The sequence below is a fragment of the Balearica regulorum genome, chromosome 1 (assembly GCF_011004875.1).
Source record: "Balearica regulorum gibbericeps isolate bBalReg1 chromosome 1, bBalReg1.pri, whole genome shotgun sequence".
NCBI lineage: Eukaryota > Metazoa > Chordata > Aves > Gruiformes > Gruidae > Balearica > Balearica regulorum.
The window spans coordinates 68,081,342-68,106,919 of record NC_046184.1 but is presented as its reverse complement, the minus strand read 5'-3'; the positions used below and the strand labels follow the sequence as shown (position 1 = coordinate 68,106,919).

The following is a 25,578-nucleotide window of genomic DNA, read 5'->3' as shown; positions in this document are numbered from 1 at the left end:
TAAATAAATAATGGGTCACAAAACCACAGTGGAGGAACCACTGCTGGTCCTGCCAATAAAAATGTTCCTTCTCTTTAGGGCTGGCTAAACAACTGAAAGTGTTTCTAATGAACTGCTGGCAGCACTATCCATCATTGCACTAAATGGATTCATGTCTCCCTAAACTGAGGATAACTATTTACCTATAATACACGGTCAGAAATTAGGAAGTATTTAAGCGTTAGAAGTCTAATTCCTCACTTCTCCCCACCTCCTCAAAGCTTGGTTTTATTCAGGCCTCCTTATGTAAAGATGACAAGAGAAGCCTGACTGATAGAGTACCTCAAACCCTGTTCCAGTGCTAATGAATCACTCGCATGAGTTTGAAAAATACTTTAGCAGACCAGACATCTGCAGTCTGATTTTAGCAGTACAACTACCTGACATTGTGCTGATCTCTTCCCTTTTTCCTTTTTGTCATTTGCTACAATGACTTGTGTCTTCCCTTAAAGTAGATTATAGGCTACCCAAAGCAAAATGGTACATTCATAAGACACACAAATTAATTGAGTTCAAATAATTTTTTAGGGTCTTTGAAGATGCTATTATGCAAATAATAGTAGTCTACTGCAAATGATTAGAAGAAAGAAATGTTTTTGAGCTCTAACAGAAGTGTGAAAGTAATGTAGGTAATCCCTGGTCAGCAGTCACTTCTGAAGGCTTGACTGATTAGATATGTAGCTGCCATCTACAGAGACATATTCATACAGTGGTTGTCTTTAGACCACCAGGTATCAGAGGAGAATTCTGAGATATCTATAAAACATGCCTACAAATAATGAAAAGAAACACTTACTTCATCTCCAGGACTTCCTCTAAATGTTTCCTTCTTTCAGCTCGTAGGTTGGTCAAATGGGTTTCCTTCTCAGCCAAAGACTGTTGTGTAGAGGACAATTTTGCTTTCATTGACTCCAGCTCCTGCTTAACCTTCTCCATGGCCATCATCAGCTCTTCTACCTAAAACATTTTTGGGGAAGACAGGAGGAAAGAAAAACAGCATATATGTGAACAGCTGGAACTTACTAAATGTGACAACTAAATTGGAGCACAAAGGTTACCAGTGCATGTACACTGCATAACACTTCTGTAGACTGGAAGCATCATCTAGTGCGGTGGATAGTACCTTACGCTTGACTGAAGCAACCTTACAGTCTGTGAATTAACATAGTCTGGTTACTGGAATGTTACCATTACAATACCAAATTACAAATCTTCAACTCTTCGGTATTTCTATTTCAACAAATGTACCGCAAGGATAAATTATGGCCTACATATACTGAAATCAGCCCACAAAACCGCTAGGTATTAAATAGAATACATCAATAATACACCAAAAGTATAAAAAAACTTTCTCTGTAAATGATGCCTAAAGAAAAACTAGATAAGCACTTTAAGAACGAGGGTAATATTTCCAAAACAGAGAGAGGACTGGGTTCCCATGAAGATGTAAGTACGGCTACTTCCCTCAGAATACCTGTTGAACAATGCTTACAGGCATGTTTTGTGATTTAGCAATATAAAAGACATTCAAAGAGTTGCTGATAGCAGACAGGTACAGCAGAACAATGCTGGTATCTTCGGCAAATGGGAAAGGTTCAGAATTAACAAGATTGTAAATTCTAGCATAGCTGTTACACAGATGAACATAATCATATTTTATTTTGCACTTGGAGCAGGTTCTGTCTCAGCTAGAATTTATCACTAATTAACATGCACAAACACAATAAATGCTCAAGTATAATTACATGTAACATACAAAACCCTCTGGATATTATTTTAATAATTTTATAAAATTGCTCAATGGCACACATTACCTTCACTGACTTCTTCCATACAGATTTTCTCTATCACAACCAAGTGTTCATAAACAATTTTATAATGTGCTTCAAATGGGAGAAATTCAGATGCTACTGTTGCACATAATCAAGAACTTGTATACATTTAGTATGACAGCACTGCATTGCATTTATATCCCTGCATAACAATCAACTTGTTCTCCATCCTGGAAGTGAATTACTGAAATTACATTAACCTCAATTTCTACTTACATGTTTTTACAAAGAGAGATGGGCACATCACTCGCTATACAGGTGCTGGAGGATGGAAGGTATGAAACATACCACCTCTTGCTTTAATAAATCCTGTACTCCTAAAGGCAGAGCTAATGACTCAGGACAAACAAGGACAAGAAGATTGGTTTTCATCCTCAATTAGTGATAGATTAAGAAACATACAATTCAGAAGCAGCAGATTCATAAAAATCTAGCATTGACATCGTGCAGTGCTTACTGCAGAAAGCCTATCTACTTCCACTCAAATCCAGGTGACAAAAAGCATTCTTCTTATGCCCATCAAATTAAGAAAAAATTAAAATATGAGATTATCAAAACATACAGCCAATAATTCATCTAGTAATCAATAGACCCAATGAGCATTTCAGTGACACATAGTCCAAACTGGCTAGCATGCATATAACAACCAAATTTTTCCTGTCTTATTAGTGTTCAGCGTGCAAAAAAAAAAAAAAATCAGAAATGCTGTCAATTTTTAAAACAAAGAGAAAACTCCATAAAACGAAATAAGAATAACATGTCAGAAAAGAACACAAAGAAAAACCGCAGAAACAATGAATATTACTAGGATGGAGACTGATGCCTAGAAAAATAGCAATGTGCTGGGGAAGTGAAGGTGTACTAGCGTATCAGCCTCTAGTATATCAGCTTCTGCTTCCTTTGGGTGGATCAGAATTACCTACATAAATATTTTCCTTTAAACTGAGGAGAAAAGAGGCATGCCAATTACAAACCCCTCTCCTTATAAAACCACCTCAAATGAACAAGCCCCCAGTCAACTGCAACAATCAAACCAGCTTGTGTCAATCCGTCAGTTGCCAAGATAAAACAATCTTTGAATCATAATTAATGAAAATAAATCATAGAATCATAGAATGGTTTGGGTTGGAAGAGACCTCAAAGATCATCTAGTTCCAACCCCCCCTGCCATGGGCAGGGACACCCTCCACTAGACCACGTTGCCCAAAGCCCCATCCAACCTGGCCTTGAACACTTCCAGGATGTGGGGGCCTCCACAACCTCTCTGGGCAACCTGTTCCAGTGCCTCACCACTCTAACAGTAAAGAACTACTTCCTAACATCTAATCTAAATCGACCCTCCTTCAGCTTAAACCCATCACCCCTTGTCCTGTCACTACACTCCCTGATAAACAGTCCCTCACCATCTTTCCTGTAGGCCCTCTTCAGATGCTGGTAAGCCGCAATTAGATCTCCCCGGAGCCTTCTCTTCTCCAGGCCGAACTACCCCAACTCTCTCAGCCTGTCCTCATAGGAGAGGTGCTCCAGCCCTCTGATCAACTTGACGCAACATCTTTTCCATAATCGGGTTTGAAAGATTTCTGACACCTTCCATTTCATTCTCTGTCATCAAGATTCGTGATGCTAACACCGACGGGCTGCTTTGCTTGATGCAGATCTGTAACATAACAACTCCGTGCTGTTAAGATGACACAACCTAGGCCAAGGCTCCAAGAGCTAACTCTGCAGGAGTACTCTGCAGTAGGGGTTATTGCAGGTACTTAATCTTTTTCTCATTGCTCCATTTGGTAATTCTTTTAATTCTAAGGTTATATCCTGTATTTTTGCAGGTTAACAGAAAATTGATCTAATCATGTATTAGGAATGGTTGGAATGCAAGTGGCTTTTAAACTGTGCCAACAACTTAGTTCACATAACTGCCATTTCCTTCCATCCTCTCCAGCAAGTACTGTTTGTCATTGGATTTACGAAAGACAAAATTCACCAATAGTGATGATTGTATTCACAATAAAGACTTCATTGTTCAGATTCATCAAGTTATAGATATTCCATGGGAGCATTTCAATTAAACTTCTACAAAACAAAACATTTCATTTGGCAGCTTATGAATCTTAGTGCAGACCTGTCCGTATATGTCCTCGTAAGCAGTCCTGTGAGAAATGATACAGGAATATTCGCTTGGAAGCAAACTGCTTGCAAAGCACATGTAATTTAGCCTACACAAAACCCTACAAATCGACCCTTGATTATTTTTTTCCCCTGAGAGCAGCTAATTATATAATAAAGAAAAACTCTTTGCCAAGAACTAGAGTTCTTGGCACGCTGAGACATTTTCAGAGACATGCTGTTGACATTTCTAATTTCACTGTAGGTAAGCTTGTGCCCTGTCAGTTATAACTAGAAAGTTTCCATTTCAGAAGGTGTAATAAAATGCACTTCTTGCTCCTCTTTTCTTTCTGCTGAAATGATAGTATGTAAAGCAGAGTATATCTTTGACTCTTTATGACTCACCTGTGATTCAGTTCTCTGTAGACAGGCCTGAAAGGCCTTCATGCATTCTGAGCAGGATGGATCTGCACAGAACTTAAATGGAGACTATTTTTTTTATTGTTTTTAGGCCCTAAGCGACTTGGCCAGGTAACAGGTTATCTTAAAGTAAGAACATAAAGCTGAATGAAGTTTCCATTAGAGGAGAGAGTTTCTGAGAGACGAACAAACTATGTGAAAGAGGACAAACTATGTAAATTAGATTACTATGGCAATCACAGTAACGGAAAAGGGAAACGTCAACACAGGACAAATTGTTTACACAGTATTACATCTCCTTAGAAAGCATGAATGCAAGGTGGAGTAAGAAAGGCAGTAAAACAGAAGTTTATCTACCATGTCAATGGCAGCCTGTAAAGAAATAGAAGAAATTATGTAGTACCAAAAAAAAAAAAAAATCGAGTCCTTTTCAGGAGACTGTCTACCATCATAACCTCCCCTGCTCCTACAAACTCTGCATTTAGATTCTTCTGATGCAATTGTCATAATCAGAAAACAGACTGTTGCATAGACATACAGATACCACATTATGTCCCAGTATGTGGTATTTCTGGTAAGCTCTTCTGGACACTGAGTAATGTGAAGCCAGGGACTTCCAAAGAGCTTGGTCAAGTTCTCCAAAAGTCTTATTAATAGACAGTAAAAATTAAGAAAGGGACTGGATATGAAAAACATTAATGAGGCTGTGAACCCTACCAATCTCTGTACTAGCTCCTGGAAAGATTACTGATGATCAGGACAGGCAAGCTCAAGTTCCCACCTGATAAGAGAGAACTGATGCACTACTGAAAATTTCTGAGACGCAGTAGATATTTCATGCCAGGAAGAAAGCTACATCAGCTTATGTGGTTTGTATTTGTTGCCTCTTAAAATCAGAGCCCAAAGACTCCAATACCTCGGGTCAATCCAGACAAGCTAACTAAAGCAGCCTCAGGATCTCCCAACGCTTCAGTGTTTTTAAATTACATTACAGTGGGGCAGCTACCTTTCAGCCTTTCTTCAAAGAAGAGGTGTTCTAGCCCTCTGATTGTTTTCATGGCTCTTCTCTCTCTTGTGCTGGGGACTCCAGAGCTGGACACAGTACTCCAGGTGGAGTCTCATAAAAGCTGAGTAGAGGAGGAGAATCACCTCCCTCAACCTGCTAGCCACACTTTTTTATGCAGCCCAGGATATGGTTGGCTTTCTGGGCTGCAAGCACATATTGCCAGCTCATGTCCAATTTTTCATCCACCAGTATCCTCAGTTCTTCTCTGCAGGGCTGCTCTCCATCCATTCATCCCCCAGTCTGTACTGATATTGGGGATTGCCTCAAACCAGGTGCAGGACCTCATACTTGGTCTTGTTGAACTTCAAGAGGTTTTTCACTGATTCAGCTAAAGTTTCAGTCATCCAGACAGTCCAAGGTATCTGTTAGTCTTTCTATTTTTCCTTCCTCATTCATTTTTTTCTTTTCATCAAACTTAAAAGACTGCATATCAATCCATAATTAAAGGTTTCAAAGGGCACGACAAAGGGACTTGACTATTACACCTAGAACTCTACTCCTAAACTGGAGATACAGTACTTTAGATGCAGTGATACATGGGAAATGTATAGTTTAATGTTTAATTACATGCCTGAAAACAGACACATTTTTATGTTTCTGATTTAAGGAAAGAAATTGTTTTTCTTTCAATATATATACATAGACACAGTGGGCTATGGGATAGCTGTTTATATTCATTATTGTGTCTCAAATGTTGCAGGCAGAAAACAAAATGATGAACTATTAGAGAATAAAGATACAAATACCAACAAGAACAATTAATTTTCCATTAACATTATATAAATCAATCACTAGAGATCTTATTTTTCAAAACTACCTCAGCAGACTAACTTGTATATTTAAAATTATTTGATTTCTGAACATAGACCTTGTATAAACAAGAAATTTGGATTACAAGACAAAATGTACTAGAAATCTGTACTTTTGCCCAGAATGAACCAGGCCAGCAAAACAAAGTCTTGCAATTACAAGTCAGTAGTAAGAACACTACAGATAATTAACATTAACATTTCTCATAAAGTACAGCTCTCTCAGAGGACACTCTCCTTTTTCACAGCTCTTGAGTTTTTAAACTACTTTTCATTTCACTGTGTACATTACTGAAATGATAAAGGGGCTGCAAATTTCTTTTACTTAGTCGAACTGATCAGACTGCAGGACAGAGGGAAGAGAAAGAAACAGACATTAAAAAAAAAAAAGAGAAAGACAAGAGTTCTGGCTCCATGCAAACTTGTTTGGATCCCAAGAAATTTTCCCAGAACAGATGTTAAGACATGGAAAAAGCACAGGCCAGACTTGGGACTTAAGTATGTAATTTAACTGCCTCAAGTAACATATTACAGGGAGAAAGCACTGAGTCTGACATAACTTGGAATGCCAGCAGGACCAGATGGTTTGCTTAAATCACAAGCTAATAAACCTTTACACAAAGTAAGAGGGAAATGAATTATGGTTTCATCATAGCCCCATTTTCGTTAAAGCAGCAGGGTGGCTTTAGGTACTCTTAAAGACTATATCCAAGACACTTAACTAAATTCTTGGCTATTCCGAATCAAGGGAACAACTTTCAAATTCTTATAAATATTGGGAAAGCTGTTAGGCATAGCTTTTTGAGAGCTAAAAATATTGGAGCAGAATAACAGAAATAAGTAAGCACTAACAAAAAAAATCTTCACACCCTCCCACTCCTGATATAATTAAAATGTAATTTCTGGTTTGGAAGATAAGGACAGCCCTCAACTAAGAGAACAACTTAAAACTCTCCCTCTGAGAGGAATGCATCATGGCTACTGGCTTCTCTACTATGACAATGTGACTACCACGAATCCTTTTGAAGCAGATACATAAGGGGCTAAGTTCCTTTATCTTCATTTTTATTCTGTAATTGTAGGCACTATAAAGATACACTAAGGTGAACAGATGTTCACCTAAAGAGAGCATTCTTCCCTGCACTATACTTATCACCCTGTATAGCTGCTTCACTACTTCTATGTGGTCACTGTTACTGAACATTGCCCTAAGATCCTATGCAGACAAGTGAAAAACTCTTTTTTCTTTTTTTTCTTCACAAGTTGGAATTCCTTAGTTGAAGATCCTACCTAAAGACACTCAGAAATAAATACAGCAGAATATTGTGCAACAATTAAGATGTTTCTATACATCACATTTACCTCCATCTCAAAGAGGATGCCAGATTTACAGCACCCCTTTTTGCCAAGGTCAACCGTGTATAACGCTAGAGGACCGTGGCAGACTGTGCACAGGGGGAAGGCAAGGAGTTCTGCTTTGTTCACAATAAAGAAAGGAGTTAGTGTCAAAGCTGTGAAAAAGGATGGTAGATTATCAGTTCTCCAGAGAAAAGGCAGAATCTTCTGATCATTTGTAATATACAGCAGTAATTTTAGGGATGAACTTTGTGTTTCTTTACATTAGTGTGTGGCTTTCTTAAGTCTTTGTGCCTTTAGTTTTTCGGTTGTTAGGACTTTGTACATTCAGCAACCCTGATAAAATACAGTGGGTTTTGTGGCTTAACAGAAGTGGTGTCACTGACCCATTCTTACACTATTAATTGGGAGAAAGGAGAGGAGAAAGAGAGACAGAACAAAAGAATGTGGTCTGAAAAGCTGCAGGATACTGTAGCTGAATACAAATTGTCTTATGACTGTTAAAGTGAGAAAGAGCTGATGTCTCTTGCTTCCATGAGTTGGTCTCCCAACAAAAACTTTTATTATAAAAAACCTCATCTGATAACGAACAGGAGTTAATGCTCTGCGTTGCTCCTTACTGTCTCCACTGATGGCTCTAGGCAATGAAGAACACTAACATTCAACTCATCAGATACTTGACATTACCACGTTACTCCTGCAGAACCCACAGAAATAGAAATACAGGAGTCTGTCAAGGAGAACATTACTTGAGTATCATTCAAGAGTGCTTTTTGCACTCTGAGAGCACTGAGCTCTTGTATGAAGGAACAGGAACCAAAATTCACAGATGTTTGGAAAAGAGAAAACTCCTGATCCTCCAGACTCCAGGACTAGTCAGGAATAAGTCACAGCTGTGTCCTGTTAGGATGTTTGGAGGTAGCTTTGACAGTTGTATCTCCTAAAGGAGGGCCGTAAGCCATATAAATAAGCAACGGCCTACTGCAGGGACAAGTGCTCTTGAGAAGGAAGCAATAATTGTCTCTGCTTAACACAGACAAAATATTTGAGTCAGGCCTGGAAAAAATAAGTGACAAACCGAATTCTGATTTCTATTGAGGACAGAAATCTGCTGTGGTCTCTAATATCTGAAGACTATAAGAAGTTACAATTTTATTTCTGCATTTTCCTCACCTGGAACCATTATCCGATGAAGTATTCTCATTATGCTTTTTAACTCTTGCAACCATACCAAAGGTCCTGTTTTATTTAACACGGATCTACAGTCTTAGGAAACTGTCTTGTGTTTATCTTCTGTGGCTAGCAATGAATCTCTCCAGCTCCTTGGGAACGCAGCAGCAAAACTACTTCAAGGAATAAGGAACAATTCAAGGGATAATAATCTTGCAAAAACTTGGATTTTGATCACCATTAAAAAATCTCTACAGAGGCAGAGAGACTAGACTTTAGCGCATTTAGCACATTCTGCATACCATCATTTAGCACAATTTGTTACATCCAAACAGATTTTCTAGAACTATGGTTAATTCATTATACTCCAGCCACAACTCTGAACATGGACATCTTCCAAGTAACTTAACCTTTCTTAGGGTACATCTACTCTGTGACTGCTGCTAAGGTGGCAGTAGCAACTGGGCCAAAGGAAGCCTTTCAGCTCAAACTAATTGCCCAAGGATTTCAGCAGTTTTTTTACAACCCTTCTGTAGACCACGCTGATTTCCATGTTGCTGCATTTTAGACAGTTTCAGGTTAACTAGGATATGTCACCGTGACAGACAGTTTAGACATAACTGAATAATATTCAAAGTAAGTAATGCTGTGCTGCATAGCATAGCATTGATTGTCAATTTAGATACCATAGATTGATCCTCCAAAGAGAAAAATTCTGGGATGGTCTATTAACTCACTACAAGTAGTGAAAAGATGGTATATACTAATTCCACATACAATTCTGACACTCTTGCCAAAAGACACGAAGGGTCATGAACATAAATACATGAAAGCACAGTTATTATGTGAAAGCACATGCACTGCCCCAGGACGGTTGAACGTGTGGCTAACTGAAGAAGTACAACGTCACTGGCAAGCTCAGGAAAGTTTCCACCTCTACTAACTTGCGGAAGCAAATCTTTGGCATTGTAATTAACAAAGCAAACAGCAGAACCTAACCACAATAACTAAAAAGTAATCCCACTGTACTGAGCCAGCTGAACTCAGGCTGAAATTCAGTGATGGGTTTGAAGGAATCTGACGGTAAACAGCAGTACAGCAAAGTTTGGAAGCTTTTGTGTGAATAGGAAACGTTTCAAAAAAGAGGCATCCTCAATTTAATGAGCCTCAAGTTTGTCACGCTTCTGTGTTTTCCTATATAGGAGAATGGTCTGGAAAGGAATATAATTTCTTTTCTTCTGGATTGTGGGGAAAAGATCAATTATGTCAGAAAAAGACTATACATTTTTAAATTTATTAATCTAACGCACAAGTCTAATGACCTTTTCTGTTGCTCTACATATTATTGTATTACACTTGCATCTAAGATCGCAGTTAAAAAACGTAACTGAAAAATGGAAAAGAAGTTCTAAATAAAAAAAGCACAAGACTAGCTTTAAACAAATATTAACATAAGTATTAGCTTGGGCCCTTACAATTCCAAGCAAGCACAATGTAACCAAATCTGCAAGACTTTGATTTTCTCTTGAGCCACAACAAATAAAATACCGTCTAGAAGTAGGTACTTGAGAAAACAATATAACAAGTAGAGAGATGCCAAGATAGAGCTTTGTCTGGAATACTTGACTATAACAAAAGGCATAATGTGAAATCAATATTTATCTATTAAACAACAAAAAGGGATAAAAATCCAGACAAAATGATCTTAAAATCAGCATTTGCATCAAATTTCTATGTAACAGTTTCCATCAGTACTTCTCATTTCATTAAATGAAAAGGTGACTTATATGGAGAAATGCTCAATGTATATTTTGAACAGAGCTTAATCAACCTTTCAGTGTCCCAAATTCTTCTAAAAGTCATCAAACGTTGCCCATTTTGCAGCCTTAAATGAGTGCAACAAATCAGACAAAACCAAAAGATTTAGAAGTTTTTTGCCCTATAATGTTAGAAAAAGACCTCTGTCCCAAAGTCTTTTGGCATGATTTTCTATTCATCTCCCCCCACCCTTCATTCTTCTCTACTGGAGGCAAAAAAAAATAAAATCTCCCAAGCCCCCAACTTGGCACAGCTGAACACATACACCTAAGACAGAAAAGAGTAAAAATTCCCTCTGTCACACCTTTTAAAAGGTACATTACTGAATACAGAGGGAATTACCTACCAAATCACCCTTCCCATGTAAGGAGTGTGATTCAATACAAATCTGTGTATTTTTAAAGGAAGAGGCTACGTAATCCATTGAAATACCTGGGGAGAAGCAGTGTTTCTAAAAATGATCGCAATCATATTCATTGACAAGGACATAGTGCACAGTAAACGCTACCTAGCCAAAATGCTTTCTCTAACCAGAGGAAAAGAATCAGACAAAAGAATGGAAAAAATATATCTCTTGAGAGACTTCAGGCTGACAACTGACTTAAAAAGCTCTTGAAAAAATTTGTATCAGTAACAGAAATTAAAATATAAGTTTTTAGCACAATTTTTTTACTTAATATGAATTAAATACGCATATTACTTTGTACATGTACGTATATACATACACTCAAAAATCAAAATGAGTTTGGCAGACTTTTATTGAAAGGAGCTTTGCAGAAAATATTCAAGAGAAGCACAGCCAAAGAGAATGTAAACTGCTTAGAAAAATCAGTGGGAAGCAATGAGGCTCCACCACCTTCCTCCAAAACCATATCTCAGGTTACTGCCTCGATCTCCAATCACTTGGTTTATCAAACTTCTCATTAGGGGATACAGAAGAAGAGACAAAAACATTTATTAAATGCAAACTGTTGAGCATGTGTTACAGAGCAGTCAGAACTCTGATGTTTTTATGGTGCTCAGAAAACACCTATAGTTAAGGGGTTCATGAGAAATTCTACTTTATATTTTCCATTTACAGGGACCTGAGAGGTATCATTCAAAACCTGTCTAGAATTTCTGTACAGTAACTTACAGGTAAGAGAGAACAGGCTCTTGGAGGCTGCACTCTGCATTCAAACTTCTGCAGACTTTGTACTTACAATAAGGAAATCATGGTGAACAGGAGAGGGGGGAAAAAGGAGAGAACTGTGAAGGAGATTTTAGTTATTAACCTATTTCATATTTATTTTTCCTCAATAAACAGATATGAATTTTGAAGTAGAGAATTTCAGAAGTCTTGTAATCAACATATTTTACATGTAATATGTATCTGAAAGAACATTAAATTCTGCTGAAGTGACTTATAAAGATAGTGGGAGAAAGCAATTAGCGTAAGGAAATACATTTAAACAATACATTACTATTACAGTATTCAGTATTTTATTTTTTCTCAAAAGGCAGAGAAATCTGCCCTGTGAAGGATAAAAAGTGACAGTTTACGAACATAGATATAGCTATTTATAGGCCTACATATTTAACCTCATTTAAAATTTCCCACTGAGAACCATAACTTCAAAAAAAGTTGATGGAAGGTGTCAAGATCAAACTGCTAACTCAGAAATTTCAGTTTAAGTAACTACTTAAGGAAGGAATGAACAGGTAATATTTTTACAGTATTTCACAAATTTACAGTATTTCATGTGTTTATTTGCTGTGACATTTTAGAGTAAGGAGTCAGATGTTAGCTGATACTATACAAAGAGTGCATTTAAGCAGGAGTTTGATAATGCTAAGATATTTATGAGATAACAGAGCTGTGCTACTATCAGCAGAAATACTACTTAAATTTCTAAAACGAACTGCTTTTCAAATTCGAAGGAAATAAGATAGAGAAACATATATTGTGGTCAGGCAGTGCACCATCTCACTTGTAGAAATAGCAGCCTACTGTAAAGGCCACAAAACCAGCTTCTGCTAAAAATATGTTTAGTAATGCTACTAAGCAATTCCTGCCTCCATTTGTCAGTCCTGCCCCCACAGTGCAACGCTTCCTCAGATGTGCCTCAAGTTCTGCATGAGGATCCATGAACCAGAACAGCAAATTGCTTCACATGAAAAAAATCCTTCAAAAAATAAGATAATTCTTATTATTAATTAGATCACTGTTCCATTTCACAACATGGCCCAGAAAGACCCAAGCTGGGAAAATCGAAGGGATGCGCATGAGACACCAGGATGAAAGTGAGCGAAGAGAGGGTGGGCATAAGTATCTTAGGCCAGGACACATTTGTGAACTATGCCCTCCAGTAATGAAGGCTCAGAAGGCAAGTCATTCCAATACTGTGCTCCTTCAGCCAAGGACCTGACACTACTTAATTTTGATTCACACTGAATCACAGAAGCTGAACTTCTGTTTCATTTTGTTCCACAAAAAAAGTCTTATTCTTTCATGAAGATTGAAACACGTTTCCAGCATTATTCTGGATGATGATGATTAAATTGATATACAAGATAACGTCCTGCCTTCCACTGCAGAAGAAGGGATGGTAAGATGCACCAGCACAGTGAAGGACAGTTTGAGAGCGGAACAGGGCCTTTTGCCAAAGATGACCTCCAGCAGTTTTTCCTAGGGAAGTAAAACTACCACTGTATTTTTGAGCAGGGAAAAACTTTTTTTTTCTTCCCCCGCCCCAAGGAATGTAACAACAGCTTTACTAAAGTAAACTCAGATTTGGTTTATTCAGAAAGAGTGCCTGGATCCACATTTGGGTTGGCCATCTCTAATAGAAAGAACTTTATGATAGAAGCGTTTATCTGAGAAATCCTACCTTCAGCCTTATGGAGAATACTTAAAAGGAGGTCTCCATACACCTTCTGACCTTCAACCTAGAGGGCTGAACTAGTGGGATCAGCCATAGTTTTACACAACTCCACAGCTGTAAAGAGTTTACAGCAATATTTACAAACAGGATTCACAAGGTGCACAACAAAACCAGGTGAATATGTTAGAATGAACTTGAGAAACTTTCAAGTCTTAGTATCTCTGTAAGACTCCCTCATCTGCTTTCTGTATGGCAGGGTTTCTGTTATACAGAACAATAAAGTTAATGAAACTATGTCCAATCCAAGGGGTACACTGTTCCCAGCAGGAAATGTCTGACATTATTTTTGTCGTAGATGAAAGAAAGAACAGGTTTAAGATCCTGAAATAAACAGAAAGCTTTAGTCAGCTGGAGACATTTTGGCTTATAGAGACTGTGTATTAACGCAGTTAACCCACTGCCTCAGTTAATACATACAGCCAGAATATTTTCAAACACTGGATTAAAAAGAACAAGATTTTAATCTGAAACGGTTATCTGAGAAACATGAAATCCTGAGTAGCTTCATGGACACTGTAATTCAAATCTGACACCTGTAAAATAGCAGGAAACCATACATCATGAGATGATGGAGGGTAGGATTACACAACACAGGGCTACAAAACCAACATTAAATATTGGGGCAGAGGTACACACAAATGAGATGTCCTCATACCTTGAACCACTTAAAGCCAAAATGGTTGACCTCATGCACTGATTCATTAAACAGCTTCAGACAGGCAGTGAAGTGGCAGAATGGTATAAAACAAGATAAACAGAAAAGAGGAAAGAAAAAGCATGCAATTAAAAGCAAATTATATTCAATTTGGATAACACTGACATTTTAAAATCAACTATATCATTCATACTTGGTCTAAGAATCATCTTAACCCAGTACTGCTTGCAAAAATCAAAGGATTTGCCATTAGTATTGTGTAGAGCCTTGCATTTTAAACCCCTAAAGGTATCTAAGGGTGTCCTTCACAATTCTACAAAGAACTTCCACAGAACATAATAAAACAAAGAGTGCTTTCTTTTATAGTAATTGAAGGAATATGAAATGAAAAAACACTTGAAGGAAAGTCTTCTCCTCACCTTGGAAAAACAGCTACTTGCCATCACTCTATTACTTGACTGTTTGTGATACCAAAACAAAATCCTATTGGACAAAATGGGGCACAGCAGCTCTCCCAGTGCTGACTGGAACACGACACTCCAGTTGCTTTTCTTTCGTGCCATCTTGTTGGTCATATTTTAAAAACTGTAATTGGTCAGAGCCAGCAGTTTAGTTCTGTTGGACTAAGACACTGCTGTCAATCAGTAATGGTATAGATGTTGACTTTTCCCTCTTCTTTCCGATTGTACACTTAATTCCAGCTCTCTATCCACCAGCTATTTCCCTTTTTCACCAAGCTCTGACCATCTGATTTCTTTGTATGCCTCTCATCAGGCCTTGCTGGTGAATTCTTTTGAAAAGCCTCCTTACTGCCAAACCTGAAATTTGCGCATATTCCCAAAGTACTATTCTGTTTCCATATTCTTGTTTTAGGATGCCTCGTGTGTAAATAAAACTTCACTTCTATGACAACAATTCCCTATTTCACTAACCCAGATTTATCTCTTCGTTCCATAATAAACCTGCTGCTAACAGCTCACAGTGGACAGATATCTACGAGGAGCTCATGCTCAACAGGCTAAAAAGGAGTTCTCTTTTCCATCCTGTGACTGAAATCTTCCTCACTACTTGATTTCTTTTCATCTAGAACAGAACTTTCACATTTTTGTTAATCTTGACAGTATCTTTGACTCAAACTTCCTTTAAAAGGTTATTTTTAAAAACTTGCAGAATTTCTTTTATGGAATATCTCTAATATAAGACTTTTCTGACTGCACCTATATAACTAAAGTTCTTTGGTAGGATTTCTTCTGTGTTTGGATCTATGGAAAAATCTTTCTTGTGCAGGTTGTGACCATTTGTGCAGTAACCTCCTTGTCTGCAGCTTTCATCATATTAATGCTACTAGCATGCCTCTTTGCTAGTGAATCAAATGTAAACTACTCATCCTTTGCAAACTGTACTCCACTTACCTTTCACTTTCAATAATGAGATGACCTGTGATCTTCCTGTAATACAAGCCTACATTATGTGCGCATAAAATCTGTAAATGTTCGTTGTTTGTGCTTATTTCCCTACCTTCTAACCCCTACAAAATCAACACACACTATCTTCTTCAAAACCTTCCTTCAAAAAATTCACTAAGTCTTCTGCCTCTTTTTCCGCATTTCAAGCACAGACATCACAAAAGGGTGAGTTCTGCAAGCTAAGTGCTCAAAGAATATAAGAATGGTCACTTTGTCTTGTAACAAAGAAATTAAAACATTATTGTATATTTTTGCATCTCAGCATAGAACCTGCTCCTTTGTGAGATACATCTTTTCCTTTCAAGGAGATATAATCTTTGCTGGGGTATTCCCTACCTAGTTAACATTTCTATCTCATGCAATTTTTTTAAAGGCTACAAGAAGTTTGGAAAGAAGGCATTCTTGAAAGTGAACTCCATAACATTGTCTAGCACCTTAGGGTACAGCAACCAGAATTATCCTCAATATGTCTATCAGCAAACAGCTGAGCTCGACTCTAGCCTAAAGAGTAACAGTTGCTTTCTTCCTGAAAACTTGGATTATTACTAAGATATTTACATCTTCTTTGTAGTTAAAGTGATATAAGAATACATGTTGGAAAAAACCTTTAAAGTGCAGTTAGTCAGAACTTTTTTTGTTTAAATAACAAAGAGAAAGAGATCATGCCATTGCAATGCAACTGACCAAATGCTCCTGTTTGCTTATTATGGTCAAGTAAGGAAAACACTGAAGAGGTTCACAAAAGCACAGTAAGAATGGAGGCTCAGCTTCTGCTTCAAAAGCTTTATCAAAATCTCATGGAATTTTATTCACTACTTATGGTATGTTTTCTGCATGATTATTTACATGAATTAAAACCAGGGACGTATATGACTCTTCAGAGTATCTTGTCAGTGGCACAGAATCAATTCATGCATAAAAGTTTACACGTGTGGCTTTAACACACAAGTGTGTATTTTCTATGTGATGCTTGGCTCAAACCAAGGGATTTGTCTCTTTACCCAGTTGTTTGCAAGTGCAACAAGACTGTGGTCCATAAACACAGCTACGCTAATAAAAATCATCATCTTTAAATACATTCCATGAACAGTACAGTGAACCTAAGTATGCTTACATGTAGGAAGATAGCTTTGACAGGCAAGACAGATCAGAAGACTTACTACTTAAAATAATATTTTAAATCTCAGGATACCTTATATTTCTTTTTAATTTCAAGAAAATCTTACCGATGAAATACAACTTATCATGAAGGCTTTGCAGACTTATGAGTTCTGTTACCTAATGTTGGAACAGAGATACAGGATCATCAAACAAAACCAGCTGTCTTTCACAGTAAAGCAGGGAAAATAGTACTTTACTGTCTGGTTACTTTCCTAAGAGGACTAGCAGTGACTTTATAAGATTGCAGACCTGTTTCTCAGCATTGATCCTGGCTGATTCCTCTTGTGCTAGCACCATTTCCCGCTCTGCAGTTATCTGAACACTTTCTCTGAGTGCTTCTTCCAATTCTTCAATCCGATCATCCTTTTTACGTAGATTGTCCTGGAAAATGACGGGAGACTAGGTGAAGACGACTTGTTTGGGACTACAGCCTTTTAATCAACCAAGTTTTACGCCAACCAAAATGTGTTTCTCCCTCCCAAGGCGCAACTGCAGGCAAATGATCTTCACACAAAGGAAAGCGAGATGAAGTGATGCAAGAGTAGGAGGAAGATTACAGTAAAGAGAAGGAGAAAGCTAGCAAAGCAGGACCTCAAAGCAAGAATGCTTGCCCTCTGTGTTGGACATACCACAGTCCTGTCAGATTATACAGCATGATAAGCAAGGGTTGTTGGTAAATAAAGATTAGTAAGCAGTTCCAAAGAAGCATAGAAGACAGAATTGGTGGGAAGGTAGCAGGCATTCAGCATTGCCCATTTGCTCACACATTCACCAGCAGGTGTGGCAAGAAGGGAAACATAACGCTGCAGTTTGGAATTTGCCACTTCCAGGTTAAGGAGGAGAAAAGCAAACATTAACCCAAGTGAGTTTTCCATTGTTCAGATTAAGTCTTTAAGGAAGTTTTTCATTAAAAACTCTCTAGAAATTATGAAGGGTTCATCTGGACTGTCTGAATCTCAGACATTCAAGTATCAAGACTCCCTTAAAATTTATTCTTCGATTAAGAGCATCTTCACAGTTGCAAGTTCAGATGTCCCACATGTAGTCAAAGACCACTGAAGAAACCTGTATTGCTCCTCAGAAAATACACTGTTTTATTGGTTTATACAAACAGTATAACTTAGAAAAATGATACACAACATTAATGAGATGATTGTTATTTGTAAAGGAGACCCTCCTTAATCTAATATTGCTAGGAAAAAAGTAAAAATGTGTATCTCCTGCTTCTGCTGTAGCAGCTTAGACAAAAGACTGCAAAACAGGCTGTCCTGACAGGTGTATATGAATGTCTTGACCACAGCTGCTTAAAAAAAATCCATCAGAAACGAGCGACTTGGTGGAAGATTTCTGCAATTCTTGTCTTGCAGATTGGTTTAGATCAAAGGGTTCAGATGAGATATTAATGCACATTTCAGTCACCACATGGGCTTTTTAGCTATCTCAGCAGCAGTGGAAGAATCAAAAATCTTTCCCTTAGTTTTTTGCATTTTGCTTTTTTGTTAGATTTACCCTTTTATCTTCTGTCCTTTTGTATTTAAGACTGAAATTTTCCACTGTTTCTCTGAAAGTGTTTCACACCATATACAGAATAAGGAAAGAGATGATCGATTTGGAAAAAAATTTGATCTTGCAACGTTCATAATGCAAAAATTAGTCATTGGAGTTTAAAGAATGAACCTGACTTATTCCTTAATTCCTGCTTTCTAGTACTTGAGATACATCACCAAGGATACTTGGTGTACGAACACCATTTCTGGCAGTCTCAAAACTGCCCCTTTCAAGGACAGCATTCCAGCAGAGATGCACAGCTTTGTATCAGACCAGTGCAAGACCTCCGGCACCGCTGCCATCGTGTAGAGAAAGGCTAGTGTTCTACCATTAGCACAGGCAACAGTATTTGTTAGGTTTTGCAGGCAGAGGAGCTTTCTGCTGATGGTTACTTTCCCAAGTGGATTCACAGGGAAAGTAATTGTTGATTTCTAAAGAAACAAATGGAGACATTTTCATTTCAAAAATAGGAGTTGCAGAACATGTTTCCATACTTTTTGAATCTTTCTGAAACACTGATAATATCTTCCAAAACTACTTTATGGTTATGATTAGACTAAATGAAGACTCATCAAAAACATGAACAAGTTTACAAAAAACTCAGCACAGAATATTAACCACGCCAGACATGAAAAATATTAACTTGCCTATCTGCATTATACAATAAGTATCAACTGTACTGCTTGATATATTATTCACGGATAGCCAAGGAAGTGTGGAAGCGTAGCTCTCATTTTTAAACAACAGAAGTTGGAATGGTTCATATGAACAGCTGCATGTAAAACGGAAACCGCTTTAAAATAAGAATACAGAATAAAACATGCTAACACATAAGGTATGTCCATTCTTCATCCCACGCAAACATTTAAAAGGTGAATTTGACAGTGTATTAACCTTGACACTCTACCCAGACAAGTGAACTCTTGAGGGATAGGAGGAAGAACAACTACTGATGGTACCAAAACTGATCAAGACAGTGCCACTTTACCTGCACTTGAAAAGTCTGCATTCAGATATAATTACTTTTCCTAAAATAATGGGCAAGCTTTCACATATATGCTAGAGGTTTGCAAGTTAAAAATATCCAGTGTTGACTTACAAACAACTGCCTAGAAAGTTTAATCTAATACTAATAACCCATCCAGTAAGGACAGATTAGCTACAAGTTTTCACTTTCTGTCTCAGACAAACCTAATTAAATGATGTACAAGTTTACTCTTGTAATGGTATCACAATGTGTGTAACCACCTTACAAAACCACACCAATGCCTGGCACAAGTAGCAGATAGCCAGGCAGACAGCACCTCTGCTAGCGCAGAATAGTCTCAAGACACTTTTAAATAATTATTTTGTTTCTAGCTCTTTGATTCATGACTAATGGATTAGCCTTTGAATTACTATTTTTTAAAATACAAGCTGCTGTTTCAAACAAAACATGCTAATAGAGAATAAGTACATAAAAATGAACCAGCATTTGCCTTTCAACATACCAGCATGTTTTTCCAACTGTTTGGCTCTAAACTCTGAAACATGACAGCCTCATGCTGACCTTCAACCTGTGCTTCTTTCCTCTTTTTAGTTACATGACGTATTCTATCTTGATCGTGATAAGCATTAAACTCTGGAGAAAAACTTCTGTTGGTTATAACTACAGTTATAACATTTTTCCTGCAGCGACTGATCCTCTGAAGCAGTGGACTACAGTAAAACTTGAGTTGCTTTATATATACATTATAATGTGACACAGGGCAAATTTATCTTCCTGTATTTTGATAAACTTGCAGAATGATAAACAGTGGCAGTCTCCTTTCATGAAGCTTATACAGATGACTATTCAGAAAGAAAAAAATAATATTACTTACCTGTACAGTAACTGGATTCTTTAAGATGTATTACCTACCCAAATATCTCTAAGACCTTCCCTCCCTCTCCTCCTCAGTCCCATCTGCACAAGATTCCATGGCAGAGATGGAATTAAACTGGGATAGGGGAGATAGCTCTGCCTTTATGCTCACTGGTGGCAGCACAAAGAAAATGAAAAACCCATTCGACACTGTGGGAGCGTCAAGAGTTCAGGCACAATAAAAAGTTTTGCTACCCATACTATGATCCTGTAGCTGATTCGTATGCAAAATTCACTCCAATACATGGCTGTGTGAAAGCCTGAAAGGAAAAGGAGGTGTGACTGTGCACATTCTGGGCTTTTTCTTTCACTTCAGGAAGGAAGTGGTAGGATGTCCAAGTGATGCATATTAAAAGGATGTATCAATTAAATCCATCCTGCATTCATGTGATGTGCAATCTGCCGTGAAGTTTTATGAATGTGCATGAAATAGGATATAAGCATTTAGGTTCAATTAAATCTGAGGTATCCTGGCAAAATTCTTCATAACTGTGTCTTGAGCTAGGCTCACAAAGGTCTTTATGGCCTAATTTCACTCTTTGAATTGGAATTAAGGTAAATTTCTCTAGTTAGCTCTTTGGAAAGATTAGTTGATATTTTGAGAAGGCAATGCAATGCTTCTTTCAACTCTTAGGAATATTTCTAGGACTAGCCAATCACCTAGGTAGGAAAAGATCATTTTCATGTAACCCTGTAATTAATGCAACAGCACATTTTGCCTGTGTGCTTTCATAGACTGGAAGGGAAGAACACAGTACTGGAAGTGTTTCAAATTAGGAATCAATTATTTCTTAAACAGTGAAATCATTACAAGCTCTTATTCTTGTGAACTATTGCTCTCATCATGTATTTCCTCAAGAAACCATAACCTAGATAAAGAACCTAATGATAATGATCATTAGGTCCATTCTAGATTGAATAATACTTTTCCCAGAAAGAAAAATCCTGCTTTGTGAACTGACCTTCCTCTAGATAAGCGGAATCTGGGAACTCAGGACTCTCAGCTGCCTCTAGTACTACTAAAACTTCCTCCTGGATACAAACTCTCATTTAGTTATTGATACAAAAAAATTCTTCACCAACATTTAGATGCAGCCCATCAACAAATGTTAGGAATTTGTCACAGTTAAAAAATATGAGGTCTTACTTAACTGCAACTCTAAAGTGCATGCTAGTTGATTAATATAAAAAATTGAAATCTTACTAAGTTTCTTCCATAAAGCTACCTTCCTTCCTGTCTTCAGCCTTAACCAGTACCAAATGCAAAGAGGAAAAATTGGTCCTACTGTAGTCAGCCCATTACTGAGGATTTCTGGTTTGCCATCTCAGGAGTCTACCAAAAGATGCGAAAAGACTCTGACTAAATTATGGAAGGTGGGTTTCTGCAGTGTTGGTTGAACTACTGCACTGCTGAAACCAGAAGGAAAAATACTATGCCAAAACCAGAAGGCTACTCTTCAGAAGAGGACAATTGATGAAAATAAATCAATTTGTTAATTTGTTTCTGCTTTTCTATGAAAAATACTTGTAAAAGCCTGCAGACCTTTTTAAGGAGGTCCTGAAGCTTTAAGGGAATATACAATGTGGTGGCACCAAAAGGTGGTATTACAGTTCCATTTGATTTCAGAAGCAAACAATCATAGGGCCTTAAAGCTCAGGTGAGCACGGTGATTCTCCTTCATTTGGTTCCACATGCTGATCAACTACTTGAAGAAGTCTCTGAACAAGAAAAGCATCCAAAATTGTCACTCATAAATGGAGAAATACCTTCTTACACCGATGAGACAATACTTTGACTTAATGGGTTTTCAAGAATACATTGGGTAAATGTTGAAGGCCAGAATACCACGGTACATGATAGTTACATGGGAATGATAGTTACAATAAAATGACAGTCACAATCTAGCTCACAAAGAGCTTGAGGTCCCTGTGCAACTCATCCAAAGCAGATGTCCCCGGTGAATTGTTTCCCTCTCTGCATTATCACCATTTGCTGAAGAAGGCGGCAATTAAAAAAAAAAAAAAAAAAAAGTATGCTATCTTGAAGAGTGGAATAAAAGATGAATTTATAAATTCCTGAAGAAGGTAATACCTTTAGGGTAGTGTATAGCTTGGTACCAAGACATAGCATGAACCACAAATAAACATAGATCCAATACTAAAGATTCTGAAAATAAAGTAACAAAGAGGCAAACTACCATGTAAACAGCTGCTACTATATATATTGCTGGACATGAACAAACAGTGGAGTTTACAGAATAACTACAAATGCTAATGCTAGTATCATCAATGTTGCATATAGCTGTCTTGATGCCCTCAATTGGTAACAGAACTGAAGTATCGGGGGTTACCTGTGATGGGGAAACCTCTGTCTGTCTAGACAGAAGCTGAGTATATCCAAGTATTAGGTTTATATGACATCCCTGTTTCTCACAGAGTGAGCCGAAGAGGGCTTTTTTGTAAATACAGCAACAGCACATGGATTTATCATGAGTTCCTGAATAAAAGGAACAGCCTGAGAACAGAAGAGACAGAAACTGCCAAGTAGGAGCTCCGTGACCAATGCTTCCTCATCTTTGGAGAGGTCAGATCTGAGATGCACGATGACTATCTCATTAGGAAAACATATGTCAACATCTGAAAAATTGTATCTGCCAAATAAGACACATGGATTGGAATCCAAGCCTGACAAGTTGCATAAGTGCAGTAAAATAACTACTGGAGACAAAAGGAGAAAAACTCCAGCAGAATTATTTCATTCTGCTACGGGTTGAGAGGGAAGTGCAACAAAGCTGGCCACATCATTGCATATGCCACATTGAAAATACAATGGACAACAGAAGGCGATGAGGACATTCGCCCAAGAGTACCACAATGGAAAAAGAGAAGACGTGTACATCTAGAATATGCATGCACTTGTGGATCATCAGTTGCAGAAAGAACAAAAATATGTTTATAGTAAAAAGAAAAAATGGATAAAAAATAATTCCAAATAGGACAAATACAATTGAACCAGTGCATTAAAATTAGCATGGAAAAAAAAAAAAAAGAAAAACATAAAGAAGCTAACAGTTTATGAGAAATGGCCAGTGAATTTTTCTTTTGAAACGGAAAAGTAGAAAATGGAGTGGTGTTTGGACAGCATTGTCCCTTGAGTATCCCTGCTGCAGTGTAGGAGAAGACTCAAGAGTGACGTATAAACGATGCTGCTGACAAAAATTCCTGCTCTTGTGTACATGGGAAGGATGCACACTTCAAACATTCTATGTATGGACAATCACTTGAAAGAAAATTATAAAACGTGCTCAATTACAGAAGTTAATAAATTACAAAGGATAAAAACAGACAGGCAGCTGCTCTACTCTGCACTAAGTTCTCATGGCTACTTACCTCATTAAGGAAAAAAGAAAAAGAACCCACCTAGATAGTAAAACATGTCTGTAAAATAAGATGACATATTGATGACGGGAAACATGCTGGTATCAAGGTTACTGATATGGAAGCTAACTGAAGTGCTAAACATCTGTAAAAAAAGGCTTTTCTATACATGCTAAGAAAACAAATATAGAACTAATTCATTAATCAGTCGTTATGTGAACTCATTTCTGTTTTTAAACATATAGGTCACAAAGAAGCAGCAAAAAATTACAGACGAAACGACAATGCTATACAATGGCATTAGCACTGAATAACAGTTATCACTAGAAGGCATAATTCTGAGGTATATCAAGATGTACATCATGTTCCATATGTAACACATGAATAATCCTGAGGGCAAAACCTGCATGCATTTGTCACTAAACCATATTTACATGGAAAAAATGCCACCCAAACCCATGAAAATTGGAAAAGAAATATATCAACTCCAAAAATAGACTGTAACAGATAATACCCAGGTACATATACATTACTATTAATCGATCTAATTTAAATAAAGGAAAGTGAAAGGGGAGAAAAAAGATCTTAGTGAAAACTTAGTGAAGAGAAATGCTTAATTTTTCACATTGTCTATTTCTTGAACACATATAAAGTCCTTAAAACTTGTGCATATTGCTATTACTGCCTGAAAATTGCTACAAATGTATTGAATACATTTGTATACATTGTACTCATTCTATAATGTTTCTGAACACTATAAGTCTACAAAAATGTGGGAACAACTCCAGCCATTTATATTTTTTTTCTTCCAAGGTATTTCATGTGTTACCACTCAGGTGTGTTACTTTCAAAAAGTGTTTCCAAAATACATAGCAGTTTTGTCCACCATCAGGAGCAATCTGCAATATGCAGAGCTTGTGGTAATGATAAGAAAGGATCCTAATCAATACCAGCTGAATTACGTCCATCATAAAGCTCTAATTCCAATATCCTTATCTGCTGCCAAGGAGGAATTCCATTGTAATTGAGATTATTTATGTATTTCTTGAAGGAGACCGGAGAGGAAGGAGAAGAAAAGGACAGTTACAGACACTATTACACAGACCTAAAAGGGAAAGGCAGAATCGATTACTCCTATGAGAAACTGGCAATGTCTTTTCCTGATAGCTGCCATGCTTTTGACACTTCTTTCCCCTTACTCTAAGCTTGGCGCTCCAAGCACAGCAATCAGTTAGGTATGTTGGTTTTGTATAGGCACTTTTCATTAGCAACACCCTAGACAGGCGAAAGTACCTTGCCAATACTAACAACCAGGTTTACCATTTAGCAGCTCATGCAGGGTGCCAACAGCTTTAACACTTTGCTTCAGCTGTTGCAAATTACCACATTTGTATTTTTTAAAACCTACAGGGACCGTGCTTCTATATAACCACAGTGGGTCACTGCACGGACTATTGGAATGAGACCCAAGGCTGACAATACAGCTGTGAAAATGTTCTGAAGTGAGCAATAGATATCTGTAATTGGTTAGGGGTTTGTGCAAGTTTTTTTGCTTGGTTGGGGGGGTTGTGTGGGGTTTTTTTGGTTTGGTTTTTTTCGTTTGTTTGTTTTGTTGTTGGTTGTTTGGTTGTTTTTTTTGAGAGGCTAATTGGGGAAATGGTACTGTAAAAAGATTTCTTCTTCACACATAAATCAATGCTATGAGTCAAGGCTCCTAAATTGATACGGGATTACAGCAAACAACAGTGGCAGTTTTAACTAACCACACTATTAATACAAAGCTTGAACCCATATGTTATTCCCTTGATACAGCCCTTTTCCTCTGAACTCTCCTTGCCAATGTCAGTCCTGTCATCATCATTATGCTAATATCTCACAGTAATTTTAAGACCTACCTACCTTTGTTCATTTTCAATCATTCAGCAAA

The 25,578-nt window shown here is 37.5% G+C and overlaps 1 protein-coding gene across 1 annotated transcript in view; it reads right to left on the bottom strand.

Annotated features, from left to right (window-relative positions):
- Positions 1-25,578, bottom strand: part of ERC1 (ELKS/RAB6-interacting/CAST family member 1) — a 279,843-nt gene that overhangs the window by 102,728 nt on the left and 151,537 nt on the right. The window contains 2 exon segments of the mRNA XM_075756669.1: positions 836-996; positions 17,072-17,203. Coding sequence (XP_075612784.1) covers positions 836-996; positions 17,072-17,203 — 293 coding nt within the window.